At 34.9% G+C, this 27567-nt stretch overlaps 1 protein-coding gene across 6 annotated transcripts in view; it reads left to right on the plus strand.

The window, feature by feature from the left end:
- The window catches only part of atp8a1 (ATPase phospholipid transporting 8A1), a 347507-nt gene that overhangs the window by 305706 nt on the left and 14234 nt on the right, over positions 1-27567 (plus strand). For all 6 annotated transcript variants that reach the window (XM_088627575.1, XM_088627593.1, XM_088627583.1 and 3 more), the window contains 6 exons: positions 7152-7226; positions 8809-8931; positions 11437-11515; positions 12175-12236; positions 16127-16183; positions 16748-16855. In XM_088627575.1, the coding sequence (XP_088483701.1) occupies positions 7152-7226; positions 8809-8931; positions 11437-11515; positions 12175-12236; positions 16127-16183; positions 16748-16855 (504 nt within the window). The remainder of the gene's footprint in view (positions 1-7151; positions 7227-8808; positions 8932-11436; positions 11516-12174; positions 12237-16126; positions 16184-16747; positions 16856-27567) is intronic.

The raw sequence follows: 27567 nt of genomic DNA on the forward strand, positions 1-27567 counted from the left end.
TTCATCTTTTCACATTGTGCAGAGGGGTTAACATCTACAACTCCCAAATGATAAAGATACTGAAAAGTTACATGGTGCCTTCAAATCTCATTTTTCCTTCTTTTGAAACATACAAAAACTACTAAATCAAGTATCTTTCCTGCAAAATGATACAGAGAAATCCTATATGCTACTTCCAAATTTTGTATTTATTTGTTGGCACTGTTTTAATTTCATGAACATAAAAAGTCAGACAAATGAGAGAGCAGAAAACAAAGAATGTTCTCCTTTACTAAATATACAAAATGACAAAAAAACAGCTGAGGTATGAGAAATTCTGTTACACCAATTCCACTTTCCTCCTGCAATGCAGACATTTGTTTTTCAAACATTTTCATGCATTTGCTCACAGGATAAAAGGAGGCTGGTTTGCAAAGGATAGGCTGCTTGACTGGGGCCTGGCAGGGTATGTATTGTCAGTGAAGAATTTGTAACAATTCACGCCTTCATAATGAGGTTAAATGAAGCATTGAGGCTTGCAAAGCCACGGCAACACAGAGCTTGAATTGAGTTTTTCATCCTGTCATGTTGCTTCTTACAACAAGGAAAAGCATCAGATAAGGGCAACTTAATGTCATTAGGGTTTTTTATTTTTAATTGATAAACTAATTTAGCAAACATTCTTTATATTTAAAATGGTTACGTACTGTGGTTAAGCTGCATTTTAAAAGGTTGTTTTATTAATTTTATAATGTCTTTTGGTGCTGCTTGATGATATAGTACATAAAGATGGAAAATGTTTTGTACTGTAGCTTCATACAGTACATTCGCTACTTCAAGTTTAAATATTTTTACAACAGATTATGTTCTCTCATTTGATGGCTAGGGTATTCGATCTTAAGTAGACTCATAGAGTATACATGTTTCAGTCCACTGAAACTTTCTTCTAATCTTCAACTAGCATAGCTGCCGCGACCAGCAATGAGAAACATGACACCAGAAAACACTCTAATCAGTCCCCAGCACTGGCTAATTCCACAAAGCTCTGCCGCACGTGTTAATCAGTCAGTCTAAGCTGTCCTTCACTAAACTCATCCTAGTCTCCAATCCTTATAAACCCTGATTTAGTATCTGTCAGCACTCGGTATTGGTTTCTCCTTTGGAGCTCCTACCTTGCCTGTTATTCTCATTGCCTTCCTAATTCTGAACCCTTGGCTTCTTGGATTTTTTGCCTGCATATCGACTACATCTTTGCCTAACAATTTGAATTTCACGCCTAACGTTCTGAGATCACCGCACAGGGTCCTGAAATACCTTTTGGCAGCTCGCCGTAACAATAGGTCTAACCTCGCCGCCATGATGAATTAGAAAGGTGCATTAGAAAGACATACTACATAACATGTGTTTTAAATACTTTTCTCCAAAGCAGCACTTTGTGTTAAGGATCTGACTCTTGTGAAGCACCAATCTTGACCTTGTCTAAAAACTTAGGGTGCACTTTCATTATACTGAATAATACTTGGTACTGAACACATTTAAATTATATTCAGGATAAGGATGCAAAGGAAAGATGACTACCTGATATATAGATGTTTTAATCCTTCCAAAGATAAACAGAAATGCATGTCCTATGTCTTTTAATGTCTTTTACTCCTTTCACTCACTAGACAGTGTCCACCAAATGTAGACAGCCCCATTCAGCCAGCAGCAGTTGACTAAGGATTCTGTGAAGTATGGGTTGAAGCTTACAAACATTTAGACATTTAATGCTGCTTAACAATGTTTTGTATATAAAATATATACAGTGCTGTGAAAAAGTATTTGCCCCCTTACTAATTTCCTCTATTACTGCAAATTTTTTACACTCAATGTTTTCAGGTCTTCAACCAAAATCTAATATTAGATAAAGGAAACCTGTGTGAACAAACACATTTTCTTTTTACTTATTTAATTTACTTAATGAACACAATTTATCCAACACCAACCCAATTAAAGGGATAATTTAGAGTCAGCTAATTGAATACATCCAGCCCTGCTCAATATAAACCTCACTTATTTTGACCCTTACCATCAGGGTCCAGTTGCCAGCACAAAGATTCTACAAGCACATTATGCCACGATCAAAGTAAATTCCTGAAGAGATCAGAAAAAAAGTTGTTGATATATATCAGTGTGGAAAGGGTTACAAAGCCATTTCTAAGGCTCTGGGACTCCATCGAACCACAGTGAGAGCCATAATCTCCAAATGGAGAACACTTGGAGCAGTAGTGAATCAGCCTGCCAACATTTCTCCAAAGGCGCAGCGTAAAATCAATCAAGAAGTCAAAAGGATCCTAAAAAATATACAAAGAACTGCAGGCTTCTCTTACCTCGGCTAAGGTCAGTGTTCATGACTCCACAATCAGAAAGAGACGGGGCAAAAATGGGCTTCGTGGGAGAGTAGCAAGGCGGAAACCACTGCCAACCAAGAAGAACATACTAACATTCTTGTTTCTTATTTACCAAGAAGCACCTGGATGATCCCCAAGCCTTTTGAGAGAATGTTCTATGGACAGATGAGTCAAAAGTGGACTTTATGGATGACATGGGCCCAATTATGTCTAGCGGAATGAAAACACAGCATTCCACAGTCAGAACATCAGACCAACAGTCAAACATGGTGGTAGTAGTGTGATGGTGTGGGGATATGTTGCTGCATGGACAACTTGGCAGAATTGAAGGAACAATGAATTCTGCTCTATCAGAAAATTCTTAAGGAGAATGTCCGGTCATCCGTCGGTGAGCTGAAGCTGAAGCGTAGTTGGGTCATGCAGGAAGACAATGATCCAAAACACATAGCAAGTCCACATCAGAATGGTTGAAAAGAAGCAAAGTGAAAGTTTTGGAGTGGCCTAGTCAAAGTCCAGTCTTAAACCCAATAGAGATGCTGTGGCAGGACCTGAAATGAGCAGTTTATGGTTGAAGACCTACCAATGTTTCTGAATTAATGCAGTTTAGTTTTATGAGGAAGAGAGGACAAAAATGCCTCCACAGCGATGTGAAATAATTCTAGGAAGCATGTGGTTGCAGTTATTGCAGCTAATTGTGGTGCAACCAGTAATTAAGGGGGCAATTACTTTTTCAGAAGGGGATATGGGTGTTGAATAACTTTATTAATTACATGAAATAATAATTAAAAAGTGTTATTTGTTCACTGAGGTTCTTTATCTAATACTAGATTTTGTCGAAAGATCTGAAAACAGCCAGTGTGACAAATATGCAATAATAGAGGAAATCCGGAAGGGGGCAAATACTTTTTCACTGCACTGTATATGAAGGTCAGAAGATCTAAGCTGTGCTTTTAAAAGAAAAATCTAAAGGGCAATATATTTTATTTGTCATTTTAAAATTAGGAAATAGATTTTTTGAAGGTAGGAATCATGTTTTTTTTTCAATCTGACTACTCATGTTCAGCATATTTTCTCTTGCTTTTTTCTTTAACACTACTATAATATTATAAACTACTAAAATATTTTGTTAGGTATACTGTATTTCAAACCATTTTTTAAAACAAACTATAAGCATTAAATGAATAATAACAATCCATTGTTTAATTGTTGTATGCCTAAAATTGAAATATGTCTGACTTTTTCATATACACAAATTTAATCAATTATGATACCACTTTCCACATTCCTCTTATGTTTAAGAAGATGAAGTTTTACTATGTACATTTCCAAACATTTATATTTCTTGTTTTTATATACAAGTAGTGAACACATAAATGTGTACAATACTGTATCTCCATTAAAATGTTTTTTACAAATATACAATGTCTGCATTTGACTTATTATATTTAAAGAATATGATGAAATTATTTAAATAACAAAAATCTGATTTTATTGCTGCTTTTTGGTTTTAATAGTTTTAATATAAACGTTTTGGATATCATGTGATTATTTGACTATACCTGTAACTGTATTTATATATATACAGTAGGTCTATCTTCATTTAAAAGTATTCAGACCCTTTGTTGCTTTAGCTTGCAGTCATGACACTTTGAAGGAACAATTAAAATCTGTTAAATATAAACTTGCTTCAGAAATTCAAAGATATAAACAGGTAATTATTATGAAAGCAAAATAAAAAAGTCACAGTTGCTCAACTATTCATTTTCTTTGGCAAACCCAAATAAATGTGTGAACAAATTGACTTTAATAAGCCATACAATTTCTGCTGATTTCAGAATAAAAACACCTCTCTGTTTTTACCTCTTGAGGTCATTTGAAAGAGCTACAGAGATCAATAGCATAGATGGTAGAAAATGTTCATGAGTTAACAATATTAAGGTCACTCCACAAAGCTGGCCTGTATGCTGAACCATACATGGCAAACCATCTCAGATCCCACATATAGTTTAAAATAAAACATTTAAGTGATACTACTAACATATGCAAAAGGTTATGTAAATGTAAAATTGGTATAATTGCAAAGTGTTACACTGAGTGCAAAACCAACACACCGCCATCACCCAGTCAACACAATCCCTATAGTTAAGCATGGTGGGAGCAGTAACATGCCATGGGGATGCTTCTTATCAGGACTGAAAAATATGTTAGGATTGAAAAAAAATGGACAGAACAAAGTACAGGAAAATACTGGAGCATATCCTGTTCTGTCAGCTAAAGACTTAAAACTGTGACAAAACCATTTAGCAGAACAATGATCCAAAGCACGGGGAAAAAGCTACAGTGAAGTGGCTTATGAATAAGACCCTAGAGTGGCTCAGTCAAGGTCCTTAATTGAAATCTGTTAAGAATCTGTAGAATGACTTGAACACTGCTGTCCATAAGCAATCCCCCAACAATCTGAGAGAGCTAGAACAAATCTGCCAAGAAGGATTGGCATAAATTGCACTAAGTCAGTACGCAAAGCAATGACTTGAAACTTGCTACCTAAAGACTTGGTTGCCTTCGTAACATGCCTTTTTACTTACATGCTTACCCTTACAATGCATTCAGGTTCTGAATAAGATTGAATTTAAAAAAGTGTGTGTATCATTTTATAATTATACATAATGGGACACCATAGGAAAGGTCTGAGTACTTTTGTAAAGCTCTGTATGCACCAATACTCATTCTTCATGCCTAAATAATGTTTTCTAATTGCTGTAAATTTTAAATCATTAAATTGAAAATATTATAAAAAGGTATAATCTTTTGTCATTTAAAGTCTACTTTTTTGCCTGTAAAGCTAAAAAGAGTTTTTAATTGTGTGGAAGTTTGCAACAAAATTCAAACCATACTTGATAAAACATTTTACTGGTGAGTAAGGTCATGTCCCAAATGTCACACTAAACCATTCTCCAAGTCTGCAATTTTGTGACGAGGAGCAAGTGCTTAAATAAGGTAAACTTTGCAATACCTCAAAGCTCTGTAATATTAAATACTTTGTCCTTCCACATACAAAATACGCCACAAGTAAACAAATATTTATCAGTCGAAATGGGGTGACAAAATAGAAGCTTTATGTCAAAACTTTCTACCTAGAATACATACAATATCAATCTAAAGTAGCCCAATGAAATTGTTTTTACATACAATATCAGTTTTACTATCACATCAATGTTTTATTATCCTTGGCAACTTCTCTTCACATTGATAAGTTAGAAAATGAAACCTCACCACTCTGCAAGGAATTTGGGGGCTATTCCCTTCAGCAAAGTCTGGTCTGATGCAGAGTTCAGAGAAGGGCCAAAAAAGCACATTGTGAGTACTCTTTATAAACACAAATTTAGAAATGGGAAAAACTAAGCCCTTGCAGATCAGAGCAGGAACCAGGGTTCCCACAGTCATGGAAATCCTGGAAAACTTATGGAAAACTTTTGAAAAATGACAAATATCCATTAAGTTTTGGAAAAGTAATGGATTTGTTTTTAATTGATCCACAATTATAATGGCTCTATCATGTAATTTTGTTTGTAAGTTAGCAAACTTTTTAAAAGAGGCTGCGGCGTTGCCGTTGCTAACATTACACATTAGAATGTCGCGTCAGACCCTCTCGTAGGGATTTTACAGTGAATTGTAAGCTAGCCTAGTGCCCATGTCAAAATGTTTTCAGTGACTTCTGGTTAGCAGATGAAAAATACAAGCTGTGGATCCAAAAAGATGAAGACCCAGGACGTGCAAGATGTAAATTATAAGGGAAAACTTAGGATGTGAAGAATATGGGTGAAGCTGCGCTAGCAAGTCATACAAAGGGTTAATAATGCATCAACAATGAGAAGGCTGCAAGAGAAACAATTGGAATCGGTACCTTTTTCAACTCATCTGCAGCTACAAACACAGATATCAGATATAAGTGTTTAGCAATTATGTACTTTCTGCTAAAGTTTTGAGGGCGCTGAAAGTAATTGGTTCATATTATTTGTACAAATCATGTGCCAACATTGGGCAGCTATTTAAAACAATGTTCCGTGACAGCGAAATCGTAGCTAAATGTTCTTGTGGCTAAACAAAATTTGCATATTTTCGGAATTGCTCCCTATTTTAAATTGCTGCTTGAGAAGTGTCACTTCATACTTTGATGAGTTAATGGGGCATGCAACTGCTTGGGACAATATGGAGAAGATGCACAACATGCTCACAGAGGTTGGACTAAAAACTCTTGTCCAGTTATCCATGGATGGGCCCAACGTGAAAAAAGCCCAATTGCAAAAGTTGGGTTAGAGGAAAAATGTGCAAGACAAAGGCCCAAGGAATTAATTAAAGACCACTGCTCTAAATCTCACAAGTTGCTGTAAAAGTTGTAAGGCCAATGTATTCATGAAAGTGCAGACATATAGTCATGGAAATTTGGAACTGGGACATACTAGAACACGGCCTTAGGTGAGGTTTGATTAAGGGCCCATTTCCAAAATTTAAAGAATTAGATAGCAATAGTTAAAAAAATAAAAATAGAAAAATAGTATTAATGTTTTTTTGAGTAATTATTATCCATCCATAAATTTAGGATAATACAAATAATCATGCAGATGAAAAATTGGTACAAGCTAGACACAAAGGTTAGCTCTTTAGAATTGTCTGCCTCATTATCACCATTGTTTTCATATTGTTTGAGAACTAAGCTCTGTGTTTCTTCCTTACCTTCCTACGGGTTTTTTTCTAAATTGTTATTTTCTTTTTTCATTTTAGATCTGGTTTGCCTTTGTAAATGGTTTCTCAGGCCAAATTCTTTTTGAGAGGTGGTGTATTGGACTATACAATGTGGTAAGTTTAAATACTGCTTTAGAGTAATACAAATACTATAGGAAGAAAAACTCTAAAGGAAAAAGGAGCTGAATTTGAGCATTGTATTGTCTTCCTCTTATGAAAATTTGACACGGGAATTTGGCCCATGTCAATTACTTATCTCAGTCATAATCTATTTGTTTTGAGAGGGAAAAACAGACTGTAAATTACTAAATGTCTTATTTATTCAACCTTGATAGAGATACTGCCACTAAGACCAAACATGAGTCAGATTGTAGAACTGATATAAAAGTTAGATTAAGTAAAATATGGTTAGGCTAGAAATGTATGGATTTTCATCTGCAAACAACTTTCCATTGGAATATTGTGATGTGAATAGTAGAGCATTAAAATAATTTTAGCAGGCTTATGCTTTTATAGGACTAATGTGTTGGTTATTTGACATAAAAGCATTAAAATGGCTTAATGTGTAGGTTATGTTAAACCTGCTGGCACCTGTGAAATATTTATTTGAATAGGATGTTGCTGTCCATTTACTGAAGCTGGCTTAATGTTTAGCATGGTGCTGTTTAACAGGACTGTATTTGTTACAAATTATTAAGTTACTTCTGTTAATATTCATTTATATTATAATAAGAAACTGTATTTTATACAGTGCCTTTAAAAGTAGTGAGAAAAAATTACAAAGATAGAGATAGAGATAATAATAGTTAGTACAATTAAAAACAAGAGTTTCCAATTAAATAAAAGCCATTCTGAAAAAGCAGATTTTGAGTCTGGATTTGAAAGCACTCAGGGTAGGTGTCTGGTATCCATGGAGATAGAATTCTAGAGCTCTGGGGCATAGCACGAGCAGGCCCTGTCAATCAGAACAGAAATATCCTTACCTGAAATGGCCACTATTGACTTGTACAGTATGTAAACACGGTAATAATAATATTTATTCCCCTCCACTACCACCAATGTGCAGCATCCACCTGGATGGTATTCATTATTCTTTGATTTGGTTAAGGCTGAATAGTAAGAAACTTGGAATATTGCCTTTAGAGTTTCCTTTTTCTTTCCTCATTGATAGTGGTTACCAGTTGTATACTGTTAATACAGCTACAACCAAAAATACCAGCTAGAGGACAAAAATGCCTTATTTGGCACTGCAAGCACAACACGGTATACTTGGTTTTAACAAAGAAAAAATAAATTCAACATATGTGAGCTCACTCATAAATAGTGAATAAAAATTTAACTAACATGAAACATTATAATAACCTTAAGATTATTTTCCAGTTCCAATAAAGCTGTTTACTATGATACTCTAAGGGGCTTTACATTGTTGTTCTTTTCATGAGACATGTTGATCAGAACATGACCATTTGTTTTTGTTGTTTATAAGTAGCACAATAACAATTAATTTACTGCCAATAGAGGGAAATAATTTGTAAATATCAGTTTCATTTAACTGACCTCTTTTCTGAATTTTCTTTTTGTTTAGAATCTTTTTTTCCCCCTTTTTTCTCCTGTGGCCATGCATATGTTTCTGTCTTGATGCTGGTGAGGAATTGTATATGCAGTGATGTATAGTTATATATATTATTCTTTTCAGATTTTTACTGCTCTCCCTCCCCTAACTCTTGGAATATTTGAGAGGTCTTGCCGTAAAGAAAATATGCTCAAGTACCCCGAATTGTACAAGACGTCTCAGAATGCAATGGGCTTCAATACTAAGGTGATTTCTGTGTATTCTTGCTCTTATTATTATTACCTTTGGTGGAGATCCAAAGATAATACGCAATCATTGTACGTTCAGCAGAACAATTTCACTGCAATGCAAACTTCAGACCTTGAAATATTATATTTGTTTTGGTGACTACATATGGATGCTGAAACAGTATTGTACGAACTGCTGCATTCCCCTAATATGTTTTCAGTGCATTTACGTTTAAAAATCATTCTCAATGCTACTTAAGACTGTAATATTGTGTGAAAAAAGTGATTTTTTTACCCATGCTTAATTTACAGATTACTTTAGTAATCAAAACATATTTAACATGTTACTTTATTCAGCTTAACAGTATTTATATCCAAAGCTTACAAGTTAATTAAGAAGGAGTATGCATAATGCTGAAATTTTTGATGGACACATGGGATTCTTATGTCCAAATGAAAATTTCAGAGCTGTGATCAAGCAGGCAGAATTTCTCTTGATGAGAGGTTGTTAGCTTTTCCCTGCTGTTAATAAAGCTGTCTGCTGTTGCCAAGAATGATTTGTTCCTGTAGTTTAGTGGTCTTCAAGACTCATGTTCTCCCAGTGTCATGTGGAAATGGATTACTGACCCCTGTGGAGAAGGGGGTCAGAGAACAATAAGAACTACCATAAAGTTTGTAGGGGGTGGGGCACAACACCATTATTCATTAATGTGCAGCTGTGAAAAATGTTGATTTTGTTTTAACAAGAAATTGAGCCTGTTTACTTTATAAGGCTGGCTTAGATCCCTGACATTCCAATCTTTGAACCACCAAAGCTAAGGGCAGTGCTTTTTCTAGGCCACTTCTGAGTAGTTGTGCAGGTCCTACTATAATTTTCTCAATATTCAATTACTACAACAAATTCTCTGTAGTTTGAATGTAGACATATAATGTGAAATAATGCTACAAAAGTAATAATGTTAGTGTCTCTTAAACACAATTTTATTTTAAAAATTCTCAGTGAGTTATTTCATATTTTCAAATAATATTTTATTATTTATTATCTTTAATATTTTAATTTTCAACTATTTTACTCCTTCGTATAGGTGAAAGCATGTCAGCATGAATGAAAACATAGGAGGCATACACAAATATATCTGCAACTACATTCACTTTCACATTTTACTACAAAAATGACATTTAGAATGAAACTCTTCAAATGTGCTAAGCAACCAACTCAGGATTGATAAAACTTAAACTGTTTTTTTTGCGTTTGTGAGCATTTATTGCTCACAGCGTTTGTGAGCATTTATTGGGTTTATTAGCATTTTTATACAGGTTCAGCTTTGAAAGGACTGCCTTTCAAGAATTCAAATTTCAGAAATCTTTCCTTCACTCTTCTAATGATATTTTGTTTGTTTCTGTCGTGTTGCAGATTTAGGAGGGTTTAACATCCTGTAATGTGATTTCATGTGGATTAGGCTGACTAGGTTAAAGTTCTAATTGTACCTAAATTCATCACACAAGATCCCAGGGAAGACGCAATATTAGGGTGTAGTCTGCGTTCTCAGCATGGAAGGGTATTGTGAGAATAGCTGCCCTGCTGCTCCCAATGTCACCCGGGATTGTTATGGTAAGAGAACAAAGGTGATGAGGTCATGCCAAGGAGTCTATGTATAAAAAGCGTGACAGAAAGTGAAGGGAATAAGAAATATTTGAGATGGTCCTTTCTCATTGCCCCCCCCCCACAACGCCCACCTGTGGTTTCTGTCAGATGAAGAAGATCACCAAAGGAGAAAGGTTAGCTAGTTATCCAAGCCATTCTGAACTTAATAGCACTGCATCCTCAGGGCCACCAAAAAAACATTTTACTGAAACAACACACGGGAAACAGTCTTTTAAGATATTTAGTACAAAAACAAATACACAGCATAAAATGAAGCAATAACAGTGCTATACATATTTCTACATATTTAAGATATAATTAAAATTAAAGTTAACATAAATTAAGTTGAAGGTAATTTGTATGTTTTTTTTAAAAGAGATTACAGTGTGTATTACATACAAATCTTACTTCACAGATAGCTGTTTTAAAAGAGATTTAAAATCTTAATCTCAAAAACATAGTGTTGGAGATTTAATCTGAATATAAAATCAGTTATTTTAATAAATTAAAATTAAACTTTGAATGGTTTCTTAAAGACCTACCATGTGAGTTGTGTATGTTATTTCTTGTATTGCTTTTTGCTACACGTTGTATATGAGTGGAGCTTTACTGTATAAGAATTTTAATGTGCTGTTGTAATTGATTTGTTTTTGCTATTGGTTTGCAGGCTCCTGAAATTTAAGTAAATTTTCAAAAATGTTCCCCTTACACCCATCCAGTTGAGCTAAGGGAGACAAAGTGCCTGTCTGTAAAAAAAAATCCACTGTGGTGGATTGACAAAAACTCACTTAGTGAATCTTAAGCACAAATAGAGTTGGGTCAGAGTTCACTGAGTTGGTTCATCTACAATGGTTCTCATGGATTTTTGTTTTCCCCTAGGTTTTCTGGGCTCATTGTCTGAATGGCCTCTTCCACTCAGTTATTCTGTTTTGGTTTCCACTGAAAGCTTACCAGCATGGTAAGCAACAAGAGACTGATGATTCAAGAAAACTAACACCTTATCTAAATAAATCAATGCCCCAAGCTCATGTGTTTGAAAAGAATGTTAAAATGTACATAGCTTATGTTTACCAAAACAAAGCTTATTGTACAATACAAACAACAAACATTTTGCAAAATGATGTCATGAACGTGTATAGTCTGAGGGTTTAATGGAACACACAGACATGTAGCATTCTATAGACAAAACAGAAAAACTCACTTTTGATTGTCTTATTTCATTCTAATTTTCATATTAAACATTTATTAAATCCATTTTTAATTGGATTTAGTATTTTAAAGCATATAGCAGTATAATGTTATTTGCTTTTGAAAAACACAGTTCAAAAGATGGTTTTATAAAATTAATTGTAGCAAAATGCTGGCGCATCTTCACATAAGTTTTGGTGTTTGACATTTTGTGTACGTAAACGTTATAATACACCCCAATTAGAGAACTGGAAGTTATTTAAATAAAGTCTACAACACTGTAGGAGTTTTAGGTCTTTCCAATAGACAAAATATTCTTCTTAAAAATAATTCAAAAGTTACCAAACAACACAAGTACTTTTTTTCTTTCTATCAGTTTTTGGTCACAAAAAATTAACAGCATAAAGCTTATTTTTATTCACTTTGTAGATACCGTGTTTGGAAACGGAAAAACTACGGACTACCTGCTTTTAGGAAACATGGTTTATACAGTAAGTTTTTGTTTGTTTTTGATGTCATATATATCCTGTTTCAACAGTATGTGATTAATTTCTTTTTTAATTATTAAAGTGAAACCAAGAGCTGCTGTTTTTAATAATTTTGGAAATTTAAGCTCATATTTACCTCAGGCATGAACTACTGATGTTACACTCTAATATATGTTTATAAAAAGCAGTGTTACCACCTTTTAGCTTGATCTCAGAAGCTGATCTGGGCCTACAGTAGTCAGTACTGTGATAGGAGACCCCAAAAGAAAAGGGTTGCTTGTATAAGTGGTGTCATTGAAACAATAGATAATGCTCTTCCCTTTGAACCAGAATTTCCAAAGGAATGTCCCAGTACAGTGAGTGGAGAAATTGTGCTGCAAGAGGTTATTAAAAGTCCCCAGGGACAGTTTGTAGAGCAGAGGTTTTAACCCCATGTGTCCTGGCTAAATTCCACAATGTATCTCTCTTAAATTTTCCCCTTAAGTTCTCACTTCTCTTCCTGATAAGCTGTCACATCATCTATCTGGGTGCAGCACTTTAGCGCTAGATAATTGTTAATAATTCCTTACACTTTTTTGGACACTCCACTCAAAGTGCTTTACAGGAAATGGGGAATCCCCTCCACCACCACCAATGTGCAGCATCCACCTGGATGATGCAACAGCAGCCTGCCTACCCTTTCTTGGGCTTCAGTCAAATGATTACATTGTCTACTGAGTTACAGTAACTGAGTTAAGGCCAGTGCAAACATTACAATTAAGCCCTGAGATTCATATAGTTCAACCACATCCAGTGGTTGCTATGAACAAATTCAGAGCCCTCCGAACTGCAGCATTAACACTGTTTGCTGATTATGAGAGATTCTGATCACATAAAATATGAAATCACAAATAACAATGAATTACAATGGTATATTTTTACAATGTCAGATTATTCACAGCTGAAATGAAGCTGATTTTAGTTTTTGTATCCAATTAATAACCATATCTATGATTATGAGGACATTTTCCTCTAAATTTGAGAATGGTACAGTAAATATGCAGTATATCACCTTTGTATTATTTCTTTCAGGACAGTGTTGTTTTAGTAGTCTATAAAATTTAATTATGGTTTAATGTATTTTGCTCACAATAGTAATGTTGGTGAACCTTTAACAGAAATTTGAGAAATCAAAATATAAATCAATGAATCTGTAGATTGTATTGTTTACCCAATATAAAGTATGAAAAAGAGCAAGGAACAGCTAGAACAGGTTCCTTCATTTGTAAGAGTTGTATGCTTCACAATTAAGTATAACTATGTAATTATATGTAGCTATAACTATTTAAACTATCCATTTTGTAATATCTCAAACTGAATAGATACTTGAAGTCAGACTAACTTGTATATTTTGATATGTTTTGCCATTGTTAAGATGCATCAGCTCAGATGAAAGGCAATGGGAAGTGACTGTATTGACATTGGTTTGCTTCACTTTAGCAAAAACACAATTCCAGTTCTATTTATACTTTTAGTCCTCTATTTATATACTGTACACAAGTATGTGGATTCCACTTACATAACTTGTGGTTGATTTAAATTTATATTATACATTGCTGTGCAAAAGTCTTAGACAATCAGTAATGGCAGTACATATATACAATGGCTATCAAAAATATTCACATTTTAGTGTTTTACTGTATTACAATAAAGAATCAAAATGTATTTACAGTATATGCCATTGATTGACACAAAACACTCTATAATGTGAAAGTAAAAACTAAATTATAATGATCTAAATGCCCTTTGAGACAACGTGGAAGAAGATTCTATGGTCTAATGAAACCAAAAATGACCTATTTGACTTCAACAGTAAGCACTATGTTTGGCACAAGTATAACAGTGAACATCATCCTGAGCACACCATCCCTACTGCATGGTGGTGGCATTATCATGCTATAGTAAAGCTGCGCTCAATCGGAGCCTGAATGCAGCAAGGAACACAGAAATCCTGAAGGAACACCTGCTGCAGTCTGCAAGAAACATGGAACTTGTGAGAAGATTCAACTTCCAGTAGGACGGTGATCCAAAACATACAGCCGAAGCCTCACTGGAGTGGTTTAACAAAAAAAGTCAGTGTTCTGGAGTAGCCCGGTCAAAACATGAATCTTAATCCAATCAACACTTGGCAGGAGTTGAAAATTGCTGTTCTCCAACAGTTTCCATGTAACCTGAGAGAGTTTGAGCAATTTTACAAACAAAAATGGGCAAAATGTTTAGTAACCAAATGTGCAATACTTAACCAAGAAGACTTATGGCATGATTTTCTGCCAGCCATACCTCTACCAAATATTGATTCAAAGGGGGTGAATACCTCTGCAATCAGTTATTTTCCATTTTATATTTATAATTAGTTAAGGAGGATCTATAGAATTTTGTTTTCACAAGAGTGTTTCCTGTCAATCAATAGTAAAAACTCCTAGTTAAGTACATTATGATTCTACAGTGCAGTCCGTAAGTATTTGGACAATGACACATATTTTGTTGGTTTGGCTCTGTACTCCAGCACATTGGATTTGAATTGAAACAATGACTAAGTGGTTAAAGTGCAGATTGTCAGTTGTAATTCAAGGGTATTTACATCTATATTGGGTGAACCATATAGGAATCACAACCCTTTTTATAAATAGTCCTCCCATTTTAGGGGACCAAATACTTATGGACTACACTGTATATTGTAACACAATAAAATGTAAAGTCCAATGGGGTGAATATTTTGATAGCACCTGTATATGCTATCAACAATTTACTCACTTGGGATGCCTTCACTTGGGTTTTGTACTATTATATCAGTTTTGCCTCGACTTAGTTTGGATGAGGAGAAATCAAGCTTGTCACTTAGCAATCTTTATTTCACATTGATCAGAAACTTCAAAAACTTGATCATAACAGTTCAAAGTAAGGCAATTATGATGTAGCTAATTGATCACATTTACCAATCAGATTTATTTGTCTAATTTTCAGATGTTGCTCATCATTAATATAATTTGATCCTCTGTACACCTCCATAAAACTATAAGGCTACTTTTGTACTGTAATTTCAGATCTTTCAGGGTTAACTATTATCTCAATACAAAATGGGTGTTTTTCCATAACATTTCAGAAAAATGATATAAAATTGTGATTTTGCATAAAAAGAGAAAAATGTTTAAAAGAGTAAAAAAAGGTGAAATATCTAAGATTCCAAATGATGGATAGTAGTTCAAGTTGGACATGATAGTTCTTACATTATGGAAAGTACAAACAAGACCAGCATGAAATATTCCTACTGTTTTCTAATGCCAATGCAGCAAATAAATCCACATGCAGCATATAAATATTGGATATACACCAGTTTTCCCAGATGAAGTATTTAAGAATTGTAATAGATTAGTGATGTTTATGTATCATGGAAGTATATTGAAGATCACTTCTATTCTATAATTTTTTTGGGTTAATGAAAAGAGGCAGGTGGCATGGTGGTACATTGTTAGCATTGCTGGCTCACAGTGCTGGGGCCCCTGGGTTCAATTCCAGACCCAGAGTATTATCTTTGGGGACTGTGTGTTCTCCTAGTGTCCTTGTGGGTTTCCTCCGGGTCCTCCGCTCTTCTCCCACAGTCCAGAGACATACTGATAAAACTGGCTTCTGGGAAAACTGGCCTTAATGTGAGTTTGTGTATGTCTGTGTCTGTGTAAGCCATACAGTGCACTGGCATCTTCTCCAGGGTATACCCTGTCATAGGACCTTTGCTTGCTGGGATAGGCTCTGGCTCCTCCGCAAGTCTGAATTGGAAGAAACGGTTAGAAAATAGATGGATGAAAAGAAAAACATGGTGAAATTTGAGTTTATTATTTTTATTAATATTTTCACAGTTTGTGGTCATCACAGTTTGTCTAAAAGCTGGGCTTGAGACATCATCATGGACAAGGGTAGGTACAGAAATCATCCATTACTAAGAAATTCTCAGCAAATAAAAGTATAATATAAAGTGTTCCACATTTTTTTTTACTTTTTTTGGCAGCACCCCTGGTAACCTTAACTTTGTCCAGTTATGTTTCTCATTTAAAAACCCTCTGCTAACTTAAGATTAAATGTTTTTCAATTAACCTCTTAGCTGCTGAGAATTTTGCCTCATCTGCTCCTCTGTACAGTGTACAAGTGGCCCATATATGTAATTGCATAACCTGTTTAACTCACATTCACATTTCAGTTTATAAATTGATGTGTCTTGCATCTTTTTTTGCCAGCTGTTGAACATACCAATAAAAGTATTTTCAATAGGTATCAATAGAGTATCATACATTAATTCCAGCTACAACATTTTAAATCATGTATTTTAATAAAAAAAAACATTTAAAGTAAATTTAAATGTATTCTGAAAACTAAGAATTATTACTGTTATTATTGTTGTTGTTATTGTTATTAATAATAATAAAGAAGCTACACAAAGTACTTAGTTTTATAGTTAATTTTCTGCTGTTTTTTTTCCACAGTTTAGCCACATAGCCATCTGGGGAAGTATCGGCATGTGGGTGGTTTTCTTTGGGATTTACTCCTCTCTGTGGCCTGTGATCCCTCTGGCACCAGACATATCTGGAGAGGTACTGGAGTTTCTTACAGCTACAGTATTTTGTCCCATTTGCAGGCCATGACTAGGCCTGCAATTACAATTATGATTAGAACCATTCTAGTGACAAGACAGTTTACTTATGTTCCTCTAAGTACAATGGTGGGAGAACTGCTGTTCTATTTTCAAAATTAAAACTTCCTCCTCCTCTACGTGGTCTGAATTTTTGTGGATTAGCACGTACTTGATAAATGTTCCCTGTAACATCTGTTCATCCAAATTTGTTTGAACAGTTAATCCTGAACTTTATAGGTATGATACAAGTACCAACACAATGGCTATATTAGACTATGGGGAATTGTATAAATCAAGATGGCCACTGGAACACCATGACTCTTTTGTTATGCAATTTATAACACTAACTCCTACTATTTACAAATGTTTGAGTTTCAAGCCTAGTATAATTCTATTTTTTCTAGCCTAGCCTTAGTATAATTCGAATTTTTCCATATTATATGATGTTCTTATACTTCAAGTTCAAGTAAAAGAGTAAGTGGGTAGTATTTGCTTGGAAGTCTTTAAAAGTTTTGTTTTCATAATATTTTACTTATGCCATTTAACAGCTTATTATGTCAGCTGACAGAAGAAACCTAAGCATATAGTGATGTACAGTATATACTTTTTTTAAAGTGAATATTTCATACAAAAACTTGAATGTTTACACTAAAAATATTTTGTTTGCAAGAGAATTCACCCCATTGCTAGGGCAAGCTTTAATTAGTTCAGGTACACAAAATCACTTTGACAAATCACACCATCAGTTGGGCAGTAGATTTCAACCACAGAGGAGCTTTCACAACAACTCATGGATAAAGATTGAGATGTCCCTAGGGACCTGAGAGTTGATGGACGTTTCTTCCCCAGGCGGGTAATGGATTTTTTAAAAGTCTTTCACCACACTAAGATGGCCACGGACAGAAACCGGAATATAATTTGGTGTCTGATGTCATTTCTGGAACTAGACATGTCTTTTTGCAGACAGTATAAATCAACACCAAAAGTGATGAACAAGATCAAACAAGATGAATACACTATATTCTGAAATAGAAGCCTGAACCAATGATACGGTGGTTTGTGAGTAAATAAAACATCTGTTTATGAAATGAAAAGAGGTGCTGAGAGAGTTGCCTATAACGCAAAAAGGATATGTCAGTTGCTTATCCGTTTTCTGGAGTCTGTGTTGCTGACCGATGATGAGAAGAACAGAGAAAGTGAAATAAGCTGAATACTATACTTAAAGGACAGCCTGTAAAGTGAAACAGAAAGTTGAGAAAAGAGTACAGAATAAAAACTCAAGTGAGGGAGACACTGAAGAAATACAAGGAAATCAGATAACACTTAAAGTTAGATTTGCAGATTTGCAGTAAAGAATTATATTTATTTTTCCATTTCTTCATCACATTATGGCAATATAGATTCTTTTGCATATTGGGGGCAGATGGCTACACCCAATATTTAGTTAGAAGACAAAATGAAGTACTGTAGAACCTCCATCCATGAGTTAAGCTGTTGATTTATACTCTCTGCTTATTTACTTTTTGTTGCTCTTTTCTTGTTTAATTGCAAACTTAAATAAAAGTGCTTTAAATTATAACACTACTTTGGGTCTCAAGACCCGCCTACTAAAAGTCCCATATGATGACTGCACCCCCAGCAGCATCACAAGTTATACAGAAATGATTTAAAATTTAAGTTGTGTATTCATCATTTATATTTCAACATTTGTATTTTAAAAAACGAGCATGCAGAATTGGAGAGGAATGAAAACTTTTACAAGGTATTGTAAAAGTATTGTCAGGTTGATCATTAATTCTTAAACTGTGAAAAAATCAGCCTCCATATATTGACTAGAGATTAAAATCAAGACATCCCATTTAACATGCTAGCAATTCTGCACCATCACAGAAGAACACTTGCATATTAACAGATAAATACAGTTTAACATTACAGTTCATGAGACCAGTTTCTTTTGTTGCTTTGTTGTATAAAGAGCTTTATGTGTACAGTATGTCTCAATAACTATAAGCATGTTTGTTACTATTTTGGTCTTCTTTGCATCTGTAAACGTGGAAAAAGTGGTCACTAAAAAATCTACGCAAAAAGAAAACCTACCAATGTCAAACTTAACAATTTTGAGATTTTACTTTACCGTTGTACAGTTTTTAATTGAAATGGTTTTTCGATTTGATTCATACAACATACAGATGCAGCCATTCAAAATGAGCGGGGTATGCCATGGTAAAACGCGATGGGCGTGTCGTGGTATAACACGTCATAACGCAGGTTACCGTATAATACCCCATAATTCCGCAAGTAAGATAATAGTATCCGGAATTACCGCCAGGTGTAGCTAATAAAGCTCAACCTCTCGTGTACATTGTTTGAGCTGTCGCCATCAAAGTCTTTACTGAAGATATTACTAATAGTATTAATAATGAATGACCTTGGACAAGCTGTAAACTCAAAGTATTACCCTGGTCCACATTCTTTGTAACCATCTGTGTAAACGAAAATGCACACCACAGCATTTTGTTGATCCAATCACGCATTTGTTTCCAATCATACAAGGTAATTATTGAGAATCTATGATTCACCATGCCTTTCACATGCTCATAAAAGATATTAATTTAGGAACATAAACATATTACCGTATGTAAACTGTACTGTATATGGCAGGTCTTGGTATTTTAAAGAAAAAATACACACCAGTATTCCATTTCTCCCTAAACATTTTAAGCATCAAAGTCTTACATGTGGTTATTTTGGAAACGTTTTTACGTGCTCCTTGCTCCTTCTGACCATGTTACTGTATGTTTATATAGTATACAGTACTTTGTGAGAAAAGTGATAGTTTTAAGCTTTTCTGCGAATACACTCGATACCGGAATAAACAGAAGTATACTTTTAGAATTTGATTAATAGGGAATATAATAAGGAATCGCGTATCTAAAGAAATAGGCTTTGTGTGAAAAACCCGTATATCACCATAGGAAGCATAACAGCGTAGCCTCCAATTACCCAGACCACAAAACTGTCATGATCACTATTCCTCCTCTTAAGGGCGCTCCAGCCCTTCCTCGTTTTCTCCCATTATCTGCACCCGTTCCATATTTCCATTCCACCTTAAAAGCCAGACTCAGACGTCACTCCTGGTTTCCTCATTGAATTCCGCTTCGTGAGAGCCCTGCTGCGTCTGGCGCCGTTATGGTTTTAACCTTCTGTTCCTGATTCCCCGCCCCGCCAGTCCCGACCCGGTTCATGGTTTTAATTCCCTGGATGGATCCCCTGGCCTTGGACTCTACCTTCTGTCTTGGATACCTGTTTGGATTTACTCATGGATTGTTCGCCCTGGATTCACTCTCCCTGGACACCTGCACCCCTTGGACACGCCCCCTGTCTTCATACCCTCTCCTGCATGACTTTTTCCCCAGTGTTTCTTCACAATTCCGGATCGTGTCATCTGCATAGGGCCCGGAAAGAACTGTTTGTGACAAAAACAAGGAATAAAGCTTTGTTTGATTTCTGAAACCCTTTCTTTATGTCCTGTTTTAATTCAGGTAAGGGTCAACTATATACACAATACTGCTGACAGCAGGATAATTCCTATTCTTTACTCAGCAGCGTCTTAAAACCAGCACCCATGGTGTTCAAACCGATTTTTTTTACACAGAAAACTGACACAGCTTCGCGTTGTGAATCTGTTTTTCTAAGAAAACATGTCAGTGGGGGATGGTGGACTTGCCCTTATTCTATTTTGAAAATACCTGTGAAACCGGTTTGTTTACAAATAATGTAGACACAGAGAGAGAGAGAGGTGCGATAACCGCGCAGCGCCAAGCAAATGCAAATTAATGTAGGGCTTTCGGGGTCAGCTGGGTTTGAACACTCAACCTCACTGGACATTTATGAAATAAACACCCAGCGGTCCATGTGGGTCCTAATGCCCCAGTATAGTGACGGGGACACTATACTGTAAACAGGTGCCGTCCTTCGGCTGAGACGTAAAACCGTGTGTAAGCAATTATTATTAATTATTATTAACCTAAGGGTTATAAGTCAGTTACTTAAGCTTAAGCACCCCACCGAGGCAGTCATGTGACAAACACATATCAATGTTTGTGCAACAGTACATGAATATAGTTATACCGTTTTTAATTTCTTTAGATACGCAATTCCATATTATATTCCCTATTAATCAAATTCTAAAAGTATGCTTCTGTTTACTCCGGTATCAAGCGTATTAGCAGAAAAGCTTAAAACTATCACTTTTCTCACAAAGTACTGTATACTGTATAAATGTACAGTAACATGGTCAGAAGGAGCGAGGAGCACGTAAAAACGTTTCCGAAATAACCACATGTAAGACTTTGATGCTTAAAATGTTTAGGGAGAAATAGAATACTGGTGTGTATTTTTTCTTTAAAATTCCAAGACCAGCAATATACAGTTTACATAATATGTTTATGTTCCTAAATTAATATCGTTTATGACCTTCAGATGCGTTATGCTCCTATTCTTTTTATGTTTAGCTACTAAAATTTCCTTTTAGTGGTAAAATTCCATATAAATATTCAATACTAAGCTGATTAAAATGTACACAGTAAAGAGATTAAATGATTCAATCTTTTCACTACTGACCAATGCACCACGAGTGCCCCTGTCGGTCATTTTGGCCAGCCAATCACATACCGCGGTAGGGCGCGGTGGCGCACACGTAGGTGCCTGCGGTTCGGGTTTGTACTGTGCATTTTGAATGACTGCGTCTGTATGTAACAATTTAAAAAGGTAAAAATATTTTTGTTGAGTTACAAAAATTTATAAAATTAAAAATGGAAGTATATTTTTTAACGGACGTATTCACCTCCCTGAGTCAGTACTTCATAGTAGCACCTTTTGCATTCTTTTTGGGTACACCTGTATCAATTGTGGACATCTGATTTTGAGGATATTTGCTAATCCTTCTTTTAAGATTTGCTCACACTCTGTCTTGTTGAATGGTGAGTTTTGGTGAACCGTAGTATTTAAGTGCTTCCACAGATTTTGAGTTGGATTCTCGTCAGCTTAGACTAGGTCATTCGTGAACATTCACCTTCTTATTCTGAAGTCATTTGTGTCATCCTGACAAGTGCCACAGTCGCTGCCAATGATAAGCATCCCCATACTATTATGCTGCTTCATGGTGATGATAGTGTTACATGGGTAATGAGCTGTGTTCATTTTGTGCTAGGCATAGTGCTTTGCATTCAGGCCAAAGAGATAAACCTGCTGCAGAGATTGTTGTCTAATGGACAGGTTTTCCCATTTCAGACATGGGACTCTAGTTATGCCAGGGTGGTCATTGGGTTCTTGGTCACTTCTATAACCAAGGTCCCTCTTGTCCAGTTGATCAGTTTGAGAGGAGAGCCTACTTTAGTCTGGGTGGTTACATAGTCTTATCACTTCCTCATGATGGACTTGACTGTGTTTCTTGGAACTTTCCAAACTCTAGAGGTGTTTTTATTCGGTTGTATATCTCAAATCATGTCTGCAAAGTGGGTAAATACTTATTAAATTGTGATATTTCAGTGTTTTTGTCTTTAAATTACATGTAAAAACTTTTAGAACTTTTGGACCACTTTGAAATTATACAGCAACGTTAAAGTAGATCAGTGACAAAAAATTCATATTACTGTTTCTATTTGAGTTTGCACAATACCAAATTGTGCAAAAATACAGGTGAGACTTTTCTTCAGAAAACTTTATGAAGACACTGTAACTGTTTTTGAGCCACATTATAATGGGAAGAGAAAATGGTCCTTTAGTATAAAAAATGTGTTTTAAATTTTACTGTTTATATATACTAAATACACTAAATTTTTAGCTGTTCTGTTAGCTGAAATAAATAATCAGCTTTGGTTTTGAATATTTTGTTTTAAAATGTTATGTCAGCAGTTATATTCATAGGTGATTAATGTCACATTAGTCTCTGCATAGAAATTCTGCACAGTTTGCTTATACAATAGAAATCTGCAAATTTATTTTTCATTAATTAGACAAAGAACTGTTATATAATACTGGCTGTGACAGGCTGTCAGCTGGTATTGGTCTATGAAGCCACTGCTCTAGAGAATTGAGGACTTGGTGAGCTACAGTGAGGAGCTGTTCAGTGTATATGTACTCTCTGACTTCTCTAGAGGGACTGCTTGACTCTCTCAAGCTGCAAAGAGTGAATTATTGACTCTCTTGGATCATGAGGACTCTGCACTATGTTCTCAGACAGCTTGTGATGCAAGCTGGCTGAGCATACAAGTGAACTGGCAGCTGTTGGAGTATTGAATGTATGCTGGCCAGAAGTGAAAAAGAGAAAACGTCAGCAGCTATGGGGATGTTTTGAGTGTGTGTATTCGACAGAGATTCAGCAAGGCTATTTAGGAAGGGCAGCTGAGGCACAAGGAAAAAAAAGCATCGTGTCAGGTGTGAATGAGGTCACCAGAAGAGAGTTTGTGTATGTGGATGATGAAAAGTGTATGAAATTTGGCTGGAATGGAGTCTGTGCTGTCCACCTGGGCTCCGAGAGGGAAACCGGTGGAAAACAACCATATGGGCAACAGAGATTGATGGTAAGAGTCTCCAACGATGCAGCATGACTAGCCAATAGACTTGCTGTAGGCTGAAAAAACCCATGTCATCACTGTATGTTTGCTGTGGAGACAGAGAAGCATTGCATGGGTGGATGAGAGTTACAGAAACTCAGGTCTTTCCAGCATGTTTGTTTGTAAGAGTGAACAGTGCGCATGAAGACAGCAGTCGAGCAGTCATCCAGAGAGCAGGAAGTGCAGAGACCCGACTATATGGAAAAGTCGGAGCAGGTGTTTTCTGTTCAAATGCTGTCTGGCATTGAGTGATGTTTAATGTCTCCACTACTGGAGCAGAGAAGGACCTTGGCATGGGTGAGTGTAAACCAGACTGAGTGTGTATTTGAGAGAAAATGAAAAGTGTGTCAACACCTGTTGACTAAAGAAGCTTTGCGGTTTTAAAGTATTTAAAAAAATACAATGTAATTATATATTATTAAATATTAACAGTTGTCCATTGCTCGTTCATTATTTGATAATTAATAAAGATAACCACGAGTAGTAATAATAATAATAATAATAATAATAATAATAATAATAATAATAATAATAATAATTCCTTATCCTTATATAGTGCTTTGCTGGACACTCCAGTCAAAGCAATTTACAGGTAATGGGGATTCCCCTGCATTACCAGTGTTCTGCTCCCACCTGGATGATGCAATGGCAGCCAAAGTACACCAGTGCGCTCACTACATATCAGCTATCAGTGAGGAGGAGAACAGAGTAATGAAGACAATTAATTCAAATTTATTTCACAAAGGCTACACATTTTTATTAAGTAAAACTTGAATCAATAGAAATTGTTCTGTATGTGGTTTTGCTTTCCTAAATGAAGAGATCTGGTTATATGTTTCTCATCAAATTGCAAGACTGTGCACTGGTTGGAATACGAAAAACTGACCAGCACAGATTTCTTTTGAAGAGTCACTGCAGTACCTGTAGTCCAGGACTTGATGAAAGTAAATTTTACCTGCATTCATTTGTTTCTACTACTTGAAAAAAAAAAACATTTTAAGGAATTAATTGTTTTATTGAAATTGTAAATTATTCTGTAAAGATTAATGCTTTGTTCCATTGTTTTTTCAAATGCACACTAATTTTAAAGCCATCAACAACATTTCAAATTAATAAATTCCTATTTGTAAAATGCACTCAAAAAATACATATCACTTCTAAATTGTTTAAATAAAGTGCCCAACTAATGCTTAAAGTGCATACAGAAACATAAACTATGTTTTATGTTTTGCTAGGTGTTAATTCTGCCTCAGGTGATAGATGTTTAATATGCCAATTAGTCTATTATAAAAAACAGAATTAACCTAAAGACAAAACATCAATTTTCTAAACAGTGTTACAAAAGCTGAACTGTGACTTATAGTATAATAACTGAGAACAATTTCAAAAGTGGAAGGTTTGAAATATGAGAATTGTGTGAGCTTTTTTTAGTTGAGAAGATTGTAATATAGGCAAAAACAGCTGTAGTAGTGGGTGTGGATTTTAAAAAAGGGTCCAGCCTTCATTTACAAGTTTGGATACTTTATATATAAATTTACAGTATATATTTATAATTAAGATTTGTTTTTAATTAAAGGATTTAAGTTCCCTTCAGTGAATGAGTAAGTATCGTTTCAACTGATTTTTTCTCAGGTTATTATGAATAAAATGTGTAATCATATTTAACAGAACTTAAAAGACAAGGAAAATATATATATATGCTTCACCTTTTTGTGTTTATCTTATTCATAATTTTAAACAGGAAGTCTAAAATCTGTAAAAAATATTTACATCTGTTACTCAAGTACTGCTTATGCCTTTTTATTTGGTCAGCATCTTTGCTTCTAAGTAACACTTGTACAGTACCATAGACGTTTTGGTTGGTCTGAACAGGAAAGCAATAATAGATCTTGCTAAAAGTTTGTTGCAGTAGATGACATGACAAAAGCAGATATTTAAAAATGATGACTATATTAACATTGCAATAAACTGAGTTTGAACATTTAAGGAAATGTATCTTTCCTAAAGTTGTTGCTCAGAGTATTTTATTTTAATAATGAAGGTGGGATTTAACTTTTCTTCTGTAATTTTATCATCTTTACTAACACTAACTTTAGATTGAGAGTAGGTATGGTAATGAGACATTTAGATCAGGTGACCAAAGAAACAGTTGGGTTTGCAGGGTAAATTAGGTGGTAGTTTTGCAGATTATTATTCTTTACAGATGTCTTATTGCATTGATGACTTGGATTTTCTCTTTGAGTATTGTAAGGCCTCTGCTGCAATGGGCATTGAATCTGAGTGATTTTTTGATCTCTTACGAATCCCCTTGGGAGTCACTTTTTTTAACCAAATCCATTTGATTGCTCAAGGCCCAGAGGAGAAGCCGGGGGGGGATCTTGGCAAAAACCACAGATCTCACACATTTGAGACAGTTTGTAAACCACATAGTGAGGCAGGCTGGCTCTGTCTGTAGAACAGGCTTCCCCTGTTATAGCCATTGTCTCTGACGGATTGCCTTGCCTTTCCCAGATGATTTCCTTGTGTATTGAGGGATGTGAAAAGTTAGAAACAAAACTGAGCTCTACAAACTGAGGGGTAGCTTTCTTATAAAGAAAGAAGGAAATAGCTCGCTAGGAATTGATTTTTTCTTAATACAAAAAAAGCTACACAAAGAGGCTCTTTCTTTTTTGCGAATGTCAGCTTTACATCTTTAAGGTTTGGATTAGGTTCACGAAAAAAGTAAAAAATCTGACAGGCTTTCAAATATTACACAGGAAAAAAGTTGGCTTTTCTCAATTCATGTTGGTCATTTCTAAAGCCAAAGTCCGGGATGGAGTGAATTGGAGACCCAATTGTCCTCTGTTATATTTACCATCACAATAGCTGGAATTAACATTCCTGAACCTACATTATAACTTTTGTACTATTTCAGTACTCAGGGATGATGAACAGAGTTCAGCGCATAGGTTTCTAATTGCTGTAAATTGTTTCATCCATATACTTGTTTGATATTTTCTTACAAGAAGATAATTTTTGTTCAACAGAAAGGAAATCTTATGTAAGATTTGTGGATCTTTATTTCTAATGTTTTTTAATGTATACATATTTTTAACTAATAGACTAAAACTTTCAATAGGAAATGATTAACCTTTCTTTTTAAAACTTATTTTTTCTTCTTCATATGGAGTAAACAGAATACAGCTAGATAACTGTATATAAAACTGTATATAAAAAGGTAAATATAAGAGGTAACCTGTTATACAGGGTAATACTGAACCATCTTAAACTGCTTAAAATGGTTTACCATTTATATAAACTTAAGCTGTAATAATTTATTGGTATGCTAGTAAAATATAAATGTAGCTTTCTCCAAACAGTTTTTAACAATGTTACACAAGCTGCTCATCCCTACAATGATACACTCATTCTTCGTTTTTCGAACTCTGTATTTATTAATTTTGTCTGTAACAAAATGTGCATTTGCAGATATTTTTTCTGTTTTTCACAGTAACCAAGAGATTTTCACTACATTAAAAAGGCATGTCTTTCATAGCCAAATGGAAAGTGTCATCCTGACCTCCCACAACATAAATCTTCGAATTGTTACACATAAATAATAAACCCATTCCAGCATTTATGACACCTGGTTTATAGATTTGTGCTCCACTGAAGCATACATTTTCATAGTTACATTTTTCATAGTTACGAAGAGAGTTTTGCAACAACATCCTTTGTAGCTGAACAGAAGAATACTTCCTCATAGTATGACCTCCCACAACACAGGTCCCCAGTGCATCTAGGTTCTTAAAATGTTTACACATTTATTTCAATAAAATTTTAATTTAATTTGTTATCCGCTACACTATATGGTAATTTATAATTATATCATAAAAACAACAGTGTTCTTATTTTGATGCTAAGAAATAAGAATTGAACATTTAAAAAGCTGAAGTTTGTTTCATTTTTATTTAAGAAGGAAAGTAAAAAAACTACCATTAAATATATATAGGTGTTATACTCTCTGAGAAGCATTATAAAATATATGTGAAGACTGAGATTTGTAATGTTTTGT

Source organism: Lepisosteus platostomus, chromosome 1, assembly GCF_059453375.1.
Source record: "Lepisosteus platostomus isolate fLepPlt1 chromosome 1, fLepPlt1.hap1, whole genome shotgun sequence".
Lineage (NCBI taxonomy): Eukaryota > Metazoa > Chordata > Actinopteri > Semionotiformes > Lepisosteidae > Lepisosteus > Lepisosteus platostomus.